The 17,664-nt window shown below is 39.3% G+C and overlaps 1 protein-coding gene across 2 annotated transcripts in view; it reads left to right on the plus strand.

Annotated features, from left to right (window-relative positions):
- Positions 1 to 17,664, plus strand: part of MYLK4 (myosin light chain kinase family member 4) — a 30,485-nt gene that overhangs the window by 4,910 nt on the left and 7,911 nt on the right. For both annotated transcript variants that reach the window (XM_040549432.1, XM_040549433.1), the window contains exons 2-12: positions 5,237 to 5,312; positions 5,870 to 6,335; positions 7,175 to 7,194; positions 10,048 to 10,153; positions 11,018 to 11,111; positions 11,814 to 11,923; positions 13,021 to 13,162; positions 15,489 to 15,559; positions 16,287 to 16,415; positions 16,933 to 17,085; positions 17,448 to 17,520. In XM_040549432.1, coding sequence (XP_040405366.1) covers positions 5,237 to 5,312; positions 5,870 to 6,335; positions 7,175 to 7,194; positions 10,048 to 10,153; positions 11,018 to 11,111; positions 11,814 to 11,923; positions 13,021 to 13,162; positions 15,489 to 15,559; positions 16,287 to 16,415; positions 16,933 to 17,085; positions 17,448 to 17,520 — 1,440 coding nt within the window. The remainder of the gene's footprint in view (positions 1 to 5,236; positions 5,313 to 5,869; positions 6,336 to 7,174; positions 7,195 to 10,047; positions 10,154 to 11,017; positions 11,112 to 11,813; positions 11,924 to 13,020; positions 13,163 to 15,488; positions 15,560 to 16,286; positions 16,416 to 16,932; positions 17,086 to 17,447; positions 17,521 to 17,664) is intronic.

Below are 17,664 nucleotides of genomic sequence, written 5' to 3' on the forward strand. Positions count from 1 at the left end.
ATGTCGCCCCGTTCTCTCCCCTACTGTCAACCACAGGAGGTTTTTCATGCACTTCTAATTCAGAATGCTGTGTAATTTTGCTTTCATTTAGCCTCTGAACTTGCTCTCTGCTGTCATGTTCTTTGGGTAGCATCCTGCCCCGGGCACTGCTGCTGCTGCAGTTTTGCTCCCCCAATACCTCTGAGGAACGCGTGGAATTAAAGCAGGCACCTCTGATTTCTAAATAACTGCATACATCCTCATATGGCTTATTGGCATGACATCAATGCTGCGTGTTACAGTCAGCATTTCAGGAATCCACTACAATTCATTTGCAAATCTAGAGAGACATATGAGACAAAGAGGTAACTGGTAAGTGCAGGGGAGCAAGACAAGACAGGTTATTGGAGAGGAGTCCTGCAAAACGCTCCTTGAAGAGGGGAGACAGTGGTAGGAGGGTTTTGCCCAGGCAAGAGGACTTTGCCCATGCCAGTCATCAGAAGTCCACCAATTAAAGGCAGGCTCTCCACCATGCTGGCTTTTGATGAGAAGGGTAGCTGCTCAGGAACGTAATTAATTTGGTGCTGTACTGGCAGCACCCTGGGCTTGGTGCGCACACACCAGTGATGCCGAGCAGCGATGCCTGGCTGGGCAGCGGCCCCAGCAGAGCCTGGGATGAGTCCAAGCACATTCCTTTCAGTGTGTGCTGCCTTCGTGGTGAGGTGCCACAGGAAAATGTGTGTCTGTAAAAGGGAAATAAAGAAATCCCAGATCTTCCCCACCACCACCCAAAGCCCCTTCTTGTTAAATGAAGTGCGTTATTAGGAAACCTGCGTTTCTGGACTCCAGTTAAAAGTGAGTCATCAGAGCTGCAGGGGATGATTTTTGAAGTTTGTAACACTTTGGAAATCTCCCAGCGCTGTGATTTCCCAAAAGCAACTTATGAGGAGCTGTTCAAGAAGTCTGAACATATTTGCCATGCATATCATTGCATGCTTAGCTCAGCTAAGTATGTAAACCTGTGAAATATTCTCATACCAATGAGGCTACTCAACCAATACAATTGCAAAAAGTTGCCCCAGTAGTTTGACAGATGGGTGGTTTATGGGTTTTATTGACTTCTGAGCTGGACTTTTCCCCTCCTTTCTCACAGTGTGACAAGAGTGAAGCCCGCTATAGAGGATGAGATGTTTATTGGTAATGTGAAAAATGTGGAGAATAGCACCTAGGAAGTTTTTGGGATGTGGCCCAGGTACATACGATGTACATGTGCACCTGTGAAGCACATGGGACCCTATCAGTTCTCACACACAAAAGGACATCAAGCAGTATGGAGAAGGGGTGGATCTGAGGCTGTCTCACCTAGGGTGACGTTATTCCGAGAGAATAACTCATGGCTCGGGGGTATTTGTGTGTGTGACTGAAAGAGTCTTGTGACTTGGGTTTGGTTTATACTGAAAAGTGATTTCGTTATCTAGTTCAAGGAGCACTGTAAAGATTGTGGAAAATCAAAAATTTTGCCAGAAGGTGCCAGTGGGTTGTGTAGCATACGAAAAAATAATGATATTGAGGCAGATGTACCACCTGACAGAAAAAGCAGAGTTCCCATGTGTACATTTTCTCTCATTAATAAGTTTGAATCAGAAATGCATTCACATTTTACATTGCTGGGTTCTTGAGAGGAAGATAAAAACAGGGTTTATATTGAAGAGCAAGGTAAGGATGGATACTGTCTTTTGGGGATAGCACAGGAGGCATCACCATGCACTCTGATGCCCCAAGGTCTCTTTCATACATGACACATTCTCCTGTGTACCAGTGTGGAGATGCTGAGAGGATCCACTGTGCTGTGCTCAGGTGGAAAAACCCATGTCTGATTTCTGTCTGGTAGTGAAAAGAAATCTTCACAAAGCCTGAGTTGCTGAAATCATGTTGATAAATGGATGGTGACCAGGTCTTATACAAAAACCATAATAAAGCTCTGCAAAGTATATTAAAAACCTGAGAAAGAGAAACTGTGTAAGAAGCATGTTCTAGGCATATGCAAAGTTTTGTGTCTTGGTATCAACCGACTGAAGTTGAACATAATGTTCTAACATCAAGAGAAATGCAATGGAGTGATAAAGGACCTCTAACTAAAAGCTTGGGGCTGCTTCATGAGGCCATTTATTACAAAAATTTTTGCAGTAGGAAAAAAAAATCAAAGAGTTTTATTAGGTGAATAAAAAAAATTGAAATATAGCTAGGAAAACATTCCAAGGTTAGTACTGCTACAGTATAAAGAAGGAATTTAACTAAGTACAGCTCATTAAAAAGGAGTCAGATGTCTATAAAAAACATTAATTTCTCACTGCACTTGAAATCTCTGTTAAAATATGTTATATTTATACATATGATTGCTTGTTGCTTAATTTCTGCAGGTTTCATGACATACTTTCCGAAGTCAATTTAAATAATTTCCAAAAGTGTCTTTTTTTCTGTGATCTATACTGGAGTTTTAGCCACCAGAGTATCTTACATTATTCTGTTATCACCATGTGGGCTTTTGTTCTCTCTCTCTTACTTAGGGTCTAGCAATGAAATATGAATATGAAAGAGTATGTTTAAGTTTGGAAAATGTATTTTTGAATACACAATACCACCTTGTGTGGGTACAGACATCTTTCTGCTTTGGTATATTTTGTAGGCTCGCAATTTAAATTTTAATATTTAACCTTTTCTGGAATTAAAATGAAAACTTCATTAAAAGATTCAGGCTTGTATGAGTAGGGAAAATATCTGTAGTGCCATAAACCTCACTGTGTATATTCAAGTCATTAAAGAAAGGGAAAATAATAGGGTGGAGGCATAATTTGCACTGAGAAATATTAATTCATATAATTTTAGGAAGTACGGACTGAAAAGAGTCACACATCACCAAATTTCAGGAAGAATAATGCATGAATAAATAAAATCCCATAAGGATTAAGTTAAAAGGACCCCTAGCTGTACCCACACTGAAGGAAGAAGCATGTTACGAACCCCTACACTTTTCAGATGAGGTCCTCAGAGAAGTGTGATGGCCGTGGCTGCTCACAGGTGAAGGAGCCCATTGACTTCACTCAACTCCAGGAGATCTGGTGTGATCTCACCCTTTCAAGGGAAGAAATAGTGAGGGGAAAGTCATATTTTTATTGCTGGACTACAATTTGACAAGTTGAAGTCACATGCTGCTACTAAGAGAAAAACCCTTCACATGGAGAGAACTAGAGTGTGCACAGACAGGCCACTCGTGTCTATAGATTGTATCAGTCAAATATCTAGTCCTCGTATTTGTTTTTCTTATTCTGGTGCACTACCGGCCCTATACTAATTGCAAATAGTTGCACTGATTAATTCTGAAGAATACCAGTAAATGTTTTATTTGTATTCTTTTTTTTTTTTTTCCGCTCTCATTTGGATTAGTATGAACTCCTCCTCTGCTGTTAAAATATAAGAGTTCAGAAGCGATGCTTGAATAAACACTGTAGTAATTTATGTAACACCATGGCAGTTTCAGATATTCAGCATCATCCAATATTCCACTAGATGGACTTTCAAAAGCTGGCTTCCGTATTTCACACCTGCAAACTACAGCAATATTGAGTAGGAAGCACTGTGTGCCTGCAATTAATTCTGAATGCAGAAGTGAAATCTGGCACCATGCATCAAAGAGCTTGGAGGCCGTTTCTCTGGTTATTTGCTCAGCTGACTGTATTTGATCAGAGCTGATGTCCTCAGCGGTGTGGTGAGGTTGACATACTTACAGGAATCCGAGTACATTACTAATTGCGGTCACATTGCAGAATGAATAACTCCAAGGCTTTTCCGTGCCTCTTTCAGTGCTTTTTCCACTGTGAAAAACAGAATGAGCATTGGTTGATTCTTTGTGATCCACCTGGGGCCAAGACATTTATATTTAAATTCCATGTGAACAAGGCTCCAATTTATATTTCAAGGCTACTTGGCTTGTTGTATTTAGACATTTCTCATCTTGCAGCTTGCACCTTCATGGGACCGACTGCATCCCAAAGAATTGTCAGCCTCAACTCTCATGCTCACAGTACAGTTTCTTTTTCCCTTGCAGATTAAGATTTTCTGAAGAAGTCCTGCTGAAATCCCTCCATGCAGTTTTATCCAGTTTTTCATAACTGTTTTTGCTTCTCAGGGTGTTTCTTTCATGCCTATTTTCTGTATAGCTTGATGAAATTAAAAGAAATTTGAAAAAAAAAAAGAAGCATAAAAATGCAGAGGGATTACCAGAAATGTGTTTAGTAACAGGACTGACTCATGCCCAGAGTACAATATGAATAAGCAGTGGGACTGCTTACATGATTAAAACACTCAAAATTTAGTGCCTTACCCCTGTATACTTTGTTGAAACGTACCATGCTGCTCAAAGAGAGAAAGTAGTCTCTCTGGAAAATGTTTGGAAGTATCTGCATTTTTCACACCTTTTGGATCTATTACTACTAATAATGGTGCCAGTTGCATAGTCCTGTGAGAGGAAGAAGGTAGGTGGAAAAGAAGCATTGGTCACCCTCCTACCACATCGAGGAGTGGCCAATGAAAAAATGCACTGAGCAAATGGCAGAGGAATATTTGTAAATAGGGACAAACACAGAAGTAATAGCTAAGTTTTTGAGGAGCTGGCTAAGGATAGAGCACCTCTAGATGTCACTGTAACATTGTAAAATGTAGATAAGAGAACACTACAAAGCTGATGGGATGGTTTATACGCTCTGATTCATGGTAACTGTTTCGGTCAGCCTGTAATAAATTAATGGATCATTAGAAATGCTGTTACCAGACGTTGATTAACAGCAAAAATCTTTTTGCAGTATGTCAGTAAGACTGTTACTAAAACTTTTAGTAGAATATTAAATATTCCTAGTTTTGTTTTAACTAACCTAGTTTTAACAGCAAAAGCTGGTGCAGGGTAACAGCTCATTTCTGGAAGGCTTTCCTTTCAGTCCCTGAGGCTCAATCCTGATCTTTTCTGGGCTGTTTTTATGCCAATAATGATATTGATTACAACTGAGATCATTTCTCCTGCTTTACACCAGTACCAATCTGATCAGCTTTGTAGTGATTAAAAAAAGCACCGTCATTCATAGGACAAGCATGAGTTAGATCATAGAGTATTTGGATTTGACCAAACAAATCAGGCTGCAGCTTCATGAGAAACAATGCAACATGAATACTGTACGCACTAACATATCCATTGCCTTCTCCACAGGACACCAAAGAAAAGTCACATTTAAGTGAGACGGGAACAAATTCTATAAAAGAGAAGAAACCTCCAGATTCAACAGGTTAGAATTTATTATTATTATTATTATTATTTTTTTCTGATCAGTTTCTTGTCCTAAGGGTACAACTGTAGAGCCCTTACTTCTTCACAGAAATAACCCTTACTCTCCTGAGCAGCTCTTGTTTGGGTTACATGCATGCTCACCAGCATGAGTGAGAATTGTCCAAATAACATCACGTTGCCATCACATCCAAGCAACTTAACTTGTCATGTGCCTATGCACATAGTGGCAAACTGCTCAAAGAAGTGCTTTGCATAAGGACTTTATTAACCTGATAATAAATTTGAGTGAGCAAAACATTTTCCAGTGCTATGTCTGAAAGGAAAGAATCTGTGGCCCGTGACATCCCAGTTTTAAAGAAAAAGTACTCTGCTGAAGCTTATAACCCTTCTCTTGCTTATAAGACATTTACACTGAACATGAAAGCAGGAGAGGATAGCAAGTGCCTAGTTCAAAAAGCAATGGAAGTTATGCTGAGCATGCAACTCCTACTTTAATACCACTACTGACTGTCAGGGAATTACTGACAGATTCCTTCTTGATCTGTTTACTTACAGAGGGGGCCATACAGAAGAGCCAGTCCTGCTCTCATGAAGAAGAAGTTGATAAACTCAACAAGGAAAATGCCAAGAGGGAAAGTTCTGTTCTGCTTCAAATGGATCCTCCCAGACTTCATCCTGAAGGGCCAGAGCAGAAGCAAGAAAATTTGGCTTTTGAAAGCTATAACAGACACAGGAGGAGCTCTGTTCAGAAATCCTTTACTACAGAAAGGCAGCAAGAAGAAGAAGCCGTTGATGATGCTTGTCAAAGGATAAATGGTCAGGAGATAGAGAGTGAGTCCCCAGCAGATGGGGAGAGGAAGGAGGAATATCAGGTATCTGTAGCTGAAAAACAAGAAGAGAGGAAGAATGAAGGGGAAGGAGTTGCTGATAAGAATGAAAAAGAGGATAAGGAACCACCAGCACTTTCTCCAAATCAAGATGAGGCAGGACAAAGCCAAGATGAAGAGGCAACAGAGGGAAGGTAAGATCTGAAACTTAGGCTATACATGCTTAAGAGATACTTGCTTTAGAAAAACACATAGTTCAAGTTTCATGTCAAAGTGGCTGCTTAATATAAATATTGGTGAAAATACAGCCTAATACAAAAGTGGAAAGTTAGTTTACCTGTCTGAGATCTAAGCTCTGAACTGAAGTTATACCCTAAGAACAGACAGGCAATCTATGGTACTGGCAGTGTGCTGTGATGATTTGCTTGGGAGAAAGGTTAGGACGATGGAAATTGTGATGCTATTCTTAATCTTTGAGGAGAATTCTCCCACTCTGCCATGTTTATACATTGCAGCATCATATAACCTGTGAGCAAAGTAAGGTTAGGTTAGGCCACGTACCAACTGGTAATTAAGTTACTACAACATTTAGTAACTTACTTGGTAATATAAAACTGTGAAACTTTGCCCAGGCAATTAAACTGATAAACTTGTTTACTGTAATTCTTTCTGTGCTGCATTTATATTTAGCCCTTCAGGGATAAACCAGTTTAAGCTCTCAGGAACCTATATGAACAGAATGAAATCCCAGTCCTCTCCCATTGCTTTAAAGGTGAGATTGATAGCCAAATGTTAAAATCAGTAGAATTCAAGTGGGCATTTCAGTAATGGACAATCATTTTGCTGTCACGATTACTTAGAGGTCATTTTATTCCTCTAAGTGACTATTAAACCAGTTTATTTGACCTTATTATTTTACACCATAACACAAAATAGCCTAATGCAATATGTGTCTGTGTGTTTTTCATGTATATTTCTAAATTTGTTCTGCTTTATGTGTACTGTACTCTAATGCCATGTTTTGTCCTTGCAGGTGTAAAGGCTGCGGAAAAGGTACAGGAAATTATAGTTCAGTCACTGAGCAGACTCACCAATTTGAGCATAGTAGTAGCAGTATGCGTCGGGTGAACATTGAAGGCCTAGTCAAAGACGACAACAGAGCAGGCTAGATGCAGAAAGTGCTGGTGGCATATGTAAAACTAAAAAAAGTTCTTACGGGAAGTAGTCCTAAAGGGAAAACCCAAAGATTTGATTCCACTGGTATTGAGAGTGATGATCAGGCAAAGACATCTGTAAAAAGGAATGACATCATGATCATAATTATTAGGGGAAAAAGAAGAGCATGGTAACTGCAATGGGAAGCAGTTGTTCATGGGCCACATCCTAAACTGGTGGGAAATACCATGGTTCTGTTTGCTTGCATCAAATTATACCAAAATTTACTGCCTGAGGAGTTGGCTCATCTTTTCTTAGAGGCTTCTGTTCTGACAGAAATTAATAGCAACTGATTTGCTTCTCCCACAACTACTCTACTATTACCATCTTCTTTCCCTCTTCTTTTAATAACAGCGAGCTAAAACTTGTAGATATAAAGTGGTGGGAGAAATTACATCATATGTGGTAAAACTGGTTGACCTGTGGAAGTACTAAGAACATGTGTTAACACAGAATCTACAATGTTCTGGACATAGCCTGCAAAACCAACTTTCTCCTATTAGTGCCATTGCAATCTGAATTGAGAACTGCAGTCTATATAATAAAGAAATACAGACTGTTGTGTGGGAGCTTGACTGATCCTGCCAAACAGTCAGATAAATGGTGTTCACGCAATGAACTCTGGAGCAGAGTGAATTAGAGATTTCTAACATTAGATCTCTTGCTTGAGGATTTCAGTGCTTATCCCTGCATATGAAATGATAGAACATGAGGTGGTGGCCTGATGCACTTGAAGCTATATGTATGTGCGTGTGCACGCATAGCGCACAATGAATTTCTTTGCTTTGGGAGTGGAGGGTGGAGTGGAAAAAGGAAACAGTTATTAAATGTCTATGCTAGGCTCTTAGATTCAGTAGCAGAAATAAGAGATAGTGTACTAAAACTGTGAACTCTGTTATCTGTCTTAAGCTTTTGTAAACTGTTACCGGTGGCATTAATGTTAGTTTCTCTCTATTGGAGCATCTTTCATCTGTAAGAGCAGAACATTATTTAATAGGGAGAAATTCCCTTTGGTGTGCAGGAAAATTAAAACTGAGGGTCTGTCATTGAGAAAATCTTGAAGGCTAAAATGTTGGCACATAATCTAGCCTCTTTAAATGAGCACTTCCTTGCCCAAAGTTTGGTAACATTTGAGAACTGAGCTTTCCAAAATCCATGTTCTGTCTCTTACATGCTGGGGCTCTTGGAGTTTGTGCCATTATGGTCAAATTCTTCCTGTAGGATAGAGGTTTTCTTGGCAAGTTTTGGGTCTCAGTAACATGCAAAGGCTCATTCATACTCAAGGACATGCAATTCAAGCTCTGCAGAATCCCAAGTAGGTGGCAAACTTCCAGGAGTCCCAGCTTTTCTCAATTCCTTGAACATGAACTAACTTCCTGATCATGTAAGTTATTAATACTGTCAAAAAAAAATCTAGGTACACAGCTGGTGTCCTGGAAAAATGGACATTCACTGTGAATAAGGACAATGCACTGTTACATTAATGACCAAAGTGTTCCTGCCAGCTACATGCTGTCATGGGTTTTTTGTTTGTGTTTTTAATCATTTTCACTGGAGTAATGACTGGTTTAAAATTGCTCAACAAGACCCACACAAAAGGGAGCCAGCATTCCAGACCAGAGAGCTCATGTTGAAACACTGTGGCTCTAGCCCTCCCAACCAGTTGAAGAAGTATTTGTCACCTTGGTCAGCCAAAGGTCGCTCTCGGGATTATCAATCAAATGAAAAACAACATGGGTATGAAATTGAAATGGCAACACCCTGCAAAAAATCCAAAGAGAAATTAGGCATGCAGGGCTGGTCTCCAGCAGGGATTTTGACATCAGGATGCCAGAATGGTCCAACATGTGAAGGTCTGAACAATAATACTGGAGATCTGCATTTGTGTCAAAACTCTGTAGCTGCTGCAGGCTGATCTTGGGAAACCATCCCTTCCCCGTGTCCTTTTTTAGCCTTTATCTGCCTTCTTTTATTAAGCACAGAAACTCTTCAGAGTAGCATGTGTCCTACCACATTGGGCCCTGAGCTATAGTGGAAATCCCAGGTGTTACCTGCCAGGATGAAACTCCATCACGTTCACAAGCTCTAAACGCGATCTTTAAAGGCAATGACCATGCTGGGGAGAATGACAAGTTGTGTCAATCAGATTGTCAGTAGAGAAGGGATTTCTGCACTATGAACACCATAAGGTGTTTCCATGAAGGGAAATGACCTCTTCTAGCTGGGCTTGCAGGAGATCTCATTGTCTCTTCCTTCCCCAAGAGAGAATTACAGTACATACTCATCTATTAACAGTCCCTGAGGAAAAAAAAATCTGATTAGAGAAAAAGCCAGATTCCTTCCAAAACATCTAAGCAAATTGCTCAGGCTCTTTGTGGGCATGAAGCTACACTGGCTTAGTCTAGCTGTCTTCACCTTGCCTGTTGCTACTCTTGTTACTCACAATGCAAAAAATGCTAACTAAATAAGGAGTGCTTGTCTTGATAGAATAGCTCCCAATTACAACACCCTGTTTTCTGAGTCAGAGCTCTGGAGTAAAATGATTTCTAAATAACAAAGAACTATCTATATAACTTACAGTAGGTATATTCAGTTCTTAACTTATTTGGGGGGAAGAGGGACTAAAATATATGAGACATATATGAGCATTGCTTGTGACCTCTCATATGCTGTTTGTTTTTTCTTTTGTAGATGATAGTTCTACTCCACCAGCACCATTTGATCACCGGATTGTCTCAGCCAAAAGGGTGGGGATCAGCAGTTATTATAACGTTAACAAGAATGAAATCCTGGGAGGGTAAGTCAAGTGAACCCAATCAAGACAAAAAGCAAGGCAAAAATTTACAGCCAGACACCCCAGGAGGTAAATGGAAGCAACATGCCTCACTAGAGGCAAAGTCGTGAAAGTCTAAGTTCTAACAGTGCTTTAGAGAGGAATGAAAACAGGAGGCTGATTTTACTGTGTGAGTGAATTTTGGCTGAAGGTTTGGCATCACCAGACTTGGCTTGTATTTGGTGTTGTTCTAGGTCAGCCAGCTGCCCTCAGGCTCTGTGACAGTGCTCCTATGTTTCTGTAGTACTTCACATTGCAGCCAGCAGAATGTAGAGACATGTAGGTTTCTCCCCATCAGCACAGCCCATCCCTGAAAATACATGCATGTTTTCAGATAGATCAGAAAGCTAATCTGCCAGGCCGTGTTGCTTGATGAGAGTTGCTTGATCTCTCATGATGACATAATTTAGGATAGAGTGATATAATTTCTGATAGCAGCATGGTCTTAGCAGCTGCTAATGAAATCACATCCTTCCCTTGGAGTAGAATGACATGGAGAGAGGCAGATTGTACACTTGAGTTATTATCCTTACAGTATGTATGGCTGTTAGCTTGCTTGGGATACCTCATAACATATTAAAAGCTTGTAGATGTAATGAAGCAAGTATTACTGAATCATACAAATGGAATATCAGCTAAAACAGTGTGATTTTGGTGCACCTAAATGAGTAGTAACAAGTTTAATGTACACAACAAAATAGCAACGATAGAGCAACTGAAATGGAGCTCATTAGGGAGAGGATCATTTCTGCTGTGCATAACCTAGTTTACATTCAGGACCAACACCAGCACCACTAGATGATTTTTTTTTCTTTTTTTTTTCCCTAGAGGGCGATTTGGTCAAGTGCACAAATGTGAAGAAAAAGCAACGGGTCTCAAGCTAGCAGCCAAAATTATAAAAGCCAGAGGTGCTAAAGAGAAGGTTGGTAGAGTCTTTTATCCATAATGGATCCCGCATTGTTCTTCAGCTACAGGTCTGGCCTGTTTTGCAAACCTCATAGCCATCCAGGGCTTGCTTTCACAGGAAAGACATGCATAGCATCCTTTTCATGACAGCTGTGTCATTAATGGCATTCAAGGGTGGGATTTGTCTCAGCCATCTGTCTAAGGCATAGCTGTCTGTGGCCAAGCTGATCACTGAGAATCCCCTTATAGTCAGTGGAGAGAATGGCATAATTGGAGCCAAAGCATGTAAAATAGTTGGGCTGAATGGAGGTACCAGTCTTTCTCCCCTGACTGCAAAGGGAGGTTTTGAGGACTGTCTTGGACATTTCTTACACATATTGATTTTTCATACCTACAGCTGGTTGAAACAAATCCTGTTTCACTTCTCTCTTTTCTTTATATATCTTTGAACACACCAGTTGCCCATCGGTGCTCTCCCTCTTTCTTTCCCCTTCCTTTTTCTCTTAATATATAACTGAAGCAGTCCCCTGCTCAAGCTATGAGTTCAGTCCAGAGATATCTACCACTGTCGGAGCAATCAAAGGCAAACCCTGGGTATGGTTGCCATGAATGAAAACATGACGATAATGTAGATGTTTGGTTCAAACTGATGATGTCCTGGTTCGTGTAGCTTTCTTAGAATAAAGGCTTCTGAAACAGTACTCATGATTTTTTACAGGATGAAGTGAAGAATGAAATAAGTGTCATGAACCAGCTGAATCACGTGAACCTCATCCAGCTGTATGATGCCTTTGAATCCAAAAATGATATTGTCCTAGTAATGGAATAGTAAGTGCGTTCTTTTCTTTCCCTTTCCGTCTTTACCACTTTTGCTGGAATTATCTTTTTCCTTCTTACTTTCTCCTGATATTAGAAATAAGGCTTCTAACAGGTGAAAAGATATAAAAGATGTCCCCAGGAATAAAAAATAAAAATAAAAATTCAAGAATTAAAAAAAAAAGTTGTCCCATGGAACCATTTATTCATTTTTTTCAAGTGATGGTCCACACTACTGGTGCTTTAAAACCATTACGTCATTTAAAGAACTGTTATATAGATTCTCTTTAATTTCATATGGTATTTTGTGTCAGCTAAGAAACAGACATCTCAGACTATCTCCAGTTCTGTAAGGCAAATGAAAATACATCTTAGAGTGAAGAGGAGCCAACTGTACACGTTGCAGATAATCTTTATATTGGGTCCCCAGAAGGATTAACCTGGCTTTTATGCTAATTTATCAAGCTAATTGGGTTCAAAATTGCTGCCTTAAAGTCAAGATAAAAAGATGTTTTAAGGAAGCCAAAAGGAATGTAATTAAAACAATGAAATACATGGGAAAAGGTTAGAAGTCATATGATCTTGACTCTTCAGTATATTCTTATATAGCCCTATGAATTTGATCTACATGTTTAGCATAACACAAAAGCTAAAAGTCTGTGTAGATATGAATTGGTAAGCTAGAGACATTCTGAAATGTAATAAGAAATTTAGAAGTCATTTTCACTGATTTTGCATGCTTCACACTGAGATTTTGGATCATGTTCCCCTTAAACTCTGGGGGAGAAGACCAAGTATTTAAATGCAGATTGTCTAGCATATTATCTTGTTTTTCCATGTGACTTCATTCATTCCACTGGTACAAAACTACATCCCAAGATGGCACATCTCAATGAATGGGAGACTGGGCTCTCAAGCCTTGAAGAAGCTCAGGACGATATGCATCAAAACCCAGTACTTGGAAAGTTCAGATCAGAGTACAATCTCATATTGCACACCTGCCTGACTGTGAATGATTAAAACAGTCAATCGTATAAATTATGTATTACTGTAACTACATGGGTTTGGATTTGGGCTTAGTCACCACTTCATTGTCTTTCTCTCATCAGTGTGGAAGGAGGAGAATTATTTGACAGAATTATTGATGAAAACTGCAATTTGACAGAGATGGATACTATTTCATTCGTAAAACAGATCTGCGAGGGAATTCAGTACATGCACCAAATGTACATTCTTCATTTGGATCTAAAGGTAGAGAACTGACATGTTTGTTTTGTGCAATGACAGCTGTAGAAATTCTCTTCAGGGTAGGCTATACAGCTTAGCAGATTCCCATGGCAGAAACAACAAATGTCCTTATTCTGCTTTCCTTAAACTAATGGGTATTTACTTTAACCACATTGAGTCAGTTAAATCATTACAGGGTAAGTAATTTAGATGAGAAATGTGGTCACATGTCATCAAGCCCTATAGCTCTTGAGTTTTCTACAGAATTAATTTACAGAAAGCCAGCAACTGGCTACAATATCTTGCTATTTTCAATTTTGATATTTGGATCTCAAGATATTGTGTGACTATTACTTAATTCAGCTGCACAAGATCTCTGTCTTATGCATCAGCCATGGGAATTAACTGCATTTTTACCATGCAGAAACCAAGGCAAGAGTGAGTGGAGGGTCGTTCGAGGGTCATTTGTGGTCAGTGAAAACCCAACATATCTTTCTAAGGTCTATGCTGCACTGTTGTGGTCATGAAAAGGCATCAGTAGATAGCCAGCCTGAGGGAAAATACATTAAAATGTACTTGCTAAAATGGAAGCAATAAAAAACAGTCAGTGGCTGATGGAACAGATATGGCATCTCTGTGTTGGGTTTAACAATAGCTGCCAGTACAGCTAAAAGTCCAGAAAAGGGTAGCAGATTCTCCATCAGGAGCTTGCTTAGTTTTGTGAACTATTTAACTGTATACACAAAATTTCCCCTTCTTTCTTTCCAAAAATGAATTCACCAATTGCATGTTCTTACACTAGTTGATTGCTAATGGTTTACTGTCACCCCTCAGAAAGCATGTTGTAACGGTATTTTTCATTAAGCTGGACATTTAAGCTGCATCTTTTTCCCTTAAACCAAGTTTTTATCAAATAAAAGACATGTTTCTTACCATTATTTAGTGCAGGAATAAAAGGGGATGATGTCTTAAGTTTTACGACTGGTTATAAAGCCCCCTAATGATCCCTGAGCTTTACAACAAAGCAAAAAGAAATAAAAAGCGCACAAGAGGGGTTTCTCATTAGTGAGATTTTTATTATAAGCTCTGTTTTTGGCTTGTAATAACTGAGTTAACATAGTACATATTTAATGTTGTTAGCATTTATATTATAGTACTGGTTAAGCAAATGAGCAGATGTTTATTGGGATCTGCTTCAGTTGCTGATCGATGACCAGACTCACTTTTCTCTTTGATTATAAACATACCGATAACTAGAAACCTGTCAAGCAGAATTTCACAAAGTTCTTTGGGACATGCTAATTATGTTCTTGGAGATGGCACAGTTTAAATATGAGGTCAAACTGCTGACATAAAGACACATATACAATCCAAGAAATTCTTCCCAGAGACCTCCCTACTCGTGTGCTAGCCACCTATGGCCTCTCCCTTCTGTTTTGTTTGCTCACAGACACATGAGTTTGTGGAAGAAAGCTTGAAATTGAAAGAAATTCATCCTGACCATAATCATCCAGGACCTCAGAAACCATGGACATACGGTGTTTAAGAGTCCTACATGTAAAAAGAATTAGTAATGGTGACAAAGGTTAACTAATGTTTTAAGTGCTGAGGGCTGTTTTATTTCAAAGAGGACTCAAAGAGCAACAAGACAGGGTAGCTATAAAACTTCTGGCAGTGAATACAAGACTCTATTTTAGATATTTACGTTTCAAAGACAATTGGCCAAATTCTATTCTCAGTCCCTTCTGTATGAATTTGGACAAATTCTAGGAAGCCAGTGGATTCTTGCCAGAGAATGAAGAACTACATTTGGCCATGTGAAAATCCAGAGGGATTTAACCTGTGAATCCCACCTTTTGCTATAATATCTAATGAAAATGTGAAGTTGATATGACTAGCTAACATACCAGTGTTCAATCAGACAGTTACTGCCACAACATCCATGAACTCCGAAACGTAAAGCTAAAAGATAATTGTAAAATATGTTGTTGTCTTGTTTTTGTTTTTAAATTCCAGTGTCAGCTTAATAAGGTCTGTAAAATCACAGTGCCAGCATCCTGAAACCTCTCTTTGGAAGTCTGTGTTCTCTGTCCCACTTCCCCTAATGAGTTCTTTATCTGAACTGCTGCCTTATGTCAAATTGAAATGCCAAGGAGAAGCAGCAGTTACAAGGCACAGAACACCCAACCTCGACTGCTATGTGATAGCAGGGGGGTACCCATGCAGAGAAATCTGAGCAAGGAGTAAAGCAAAAGATGCTTATATGATGTTTTTTCATACTACACTTTGCTAAAAGCCCAATATGTCATACTTGTTTCTCATTGAAGTGTTTTCTGGTGTCTCTTGGCAGCCAGAGAATATCCTGTGTGTGAACCGAGCTGCAAATCAAATAAAAATTATTGATTTTGGATTGGCAAGAAGGTATGTGCATGTGCTCTTGCTAGTTGTAAATGAACTATGAAACAATGAAAAAAAGTATCACGTTTCTGCAACGACACATTTGACCAATAATGGTCTCCTGCTGTTCCTGGGACAAGTTTAGTATGGCTCTTTTTACCAGGGACATCTTCTAATATGGAAGGTTTGAAGTTGAGTAAAAAGTTTTGTTCTGAAGCCTTTTTCGGGTGGAAGGTTGAAAGAGGTCTGATTCTGACCGAGCATGCACATAAGTATATTGGAACAGCTGAAACTGTTGGTACCTCTCATCTGGTCTCCTGCTCCCAGTGTTGTGAGGTTCTCCAAAAGAGAGTTGTAAGAGACCATAAAAGGCTCTTACAATATAATCCAAGCTATATCACTTTCTAGTTTAAGAAGATACCACAACCTCAGTGAAGAATTTACTGGTTAAAAATTCCAGGCCTATGATACGGGGAAGGTTCAAAAGGACAGTAACAGCTCCCCTGAAGAGTCCTTGAAATCTGAATTTCTTCCTTTATTTTGCCATTTCTTTTTGTCCTGAAGTATGATAAAAAGCTTGCAAACGTTTTTTATTCTTATATATATGTGTACATTTATTATTACTTTGTACCTCTGTCTGTCCTTGATTTCCTCCTGAATGTCCTGTATGCTTTTGAAATCCAACTGGACAACTTACAACATAACTTCAGAGCTGTATTTCATGTCCTTTGTTAACATTTCCTTTGCCTAGATATAAACCCAGGGAAAAACTTCGAGTTAACTTTGGGACTCCAGAATTTCTTGCTCCTGAAGTTGTGAATTATGAGTTTGTCTCCTTTCCTACAGACATGTGGAGTGTAGGAGTCATTGCTTACATGCTGTAAGTAGGATTCAGTCTTTGCTTTGTAAGCTGTTTCTGGGTTGAAGTGTGTCAGTCATCCAAATACGTTGTTGTACTGGAAGACTGACAAAATTTGTAGACAGAATAGAAAATATAGGCCTCTTTCCAAATTCCATATTCAGGAATCTCCCCACTTTTTCAAGCACCATGAACTTTTCTTCTTTTCCATTAAGCATCTCTCTTGAGCAGTTGGACATTACACTTCCAGAATAATGTAGACCTCTTGATAAACTGCCAGTAGGTGTGTACAAGGGCGGACAGTGGTCTGGAACATGAATGAATTTAATGAAAGAAAATAATGCTTGATTTGTTGGGGAAGAAGGGTGATTATTTAAAAATGTAAGTAAAAGAGAAAATGGGAATGGTCTGGAAACTTTCTTAGACAATAGCAAGTTGCAAGGTGGGCCAGGAGTAACAGAACAATCATAGATGGCACATCAGAGATTATGTACAGAAATGGGCAAAGAAGGATTTAACATATTTCTTTTTACTTTAGCCTTAGTGGATTGTCACCCTTTTTGGGTGATGATGACAGTGAGACTCTCAACAATATCCTGGCCTGCAGCTGGGATTTTGAAGATGAGGAATTTCGAGGTGTTTCTGATCAGGCCAAAGATTTCGTCTCAAAGCTTCTCATCAAGGAAAAATGGTATATAATCACTGTTTTTTTTTTTTTGTTTTGTTTTTTTGTGTTCCATGCCATCATGCCACAGTTGTATAACTTATACTGCCCAACTGCAGAATTATCATGACTTATCAAAGTTTTTAATGTCCATGTAAAATATTACAGTGCCACTTCACTGATGTTCATTATGACCATAAAGTACTCTGAAGTTACGTGAATGAGTTTTTGCTTTCATGTTATTGGTCTCATGGGTTAGCTGCCATCTGGCATAAAGCATCCTGAAACAACAGCATTGCATGATGGCAGAACACAAGAGCTGTAGGAGATAATTGTTGGATTGTAATATTCTGGGAAAAACACTTACTAGCATTCTGGTTTTCCTTTAGCTGGAGAATAAGCGCAACTGCTGCCTTAAAACACCCCTGGTTATCAGACCACAAGCTCCACTGCAGACTCCAGGTCCCTAAATTTAAATATCCTTGTGCATTGTAGATCTGCTATTGCCTTCTCATGTTGCAGTATCACTATTTGCTTTGACATTTTTCTCATCTGTTTTTGAGTCCACCTTTCTGACGTATTTCTTGCTACTGTGAGCCATGTGTG

This window comes from Cygnus olor, chromosome 2 (assembly GCF_009769625.2).
Source record: "Cygnus olor isolate bCygOlo1 chromosome 2, bCygOlo1.pri.v2, whole genome shotgun sequence".
NCBI lineage: Eukaryota > Metazoa > Chordata > Aves > Anseriformes > Anatidae > Cygnus > Cygnus olor.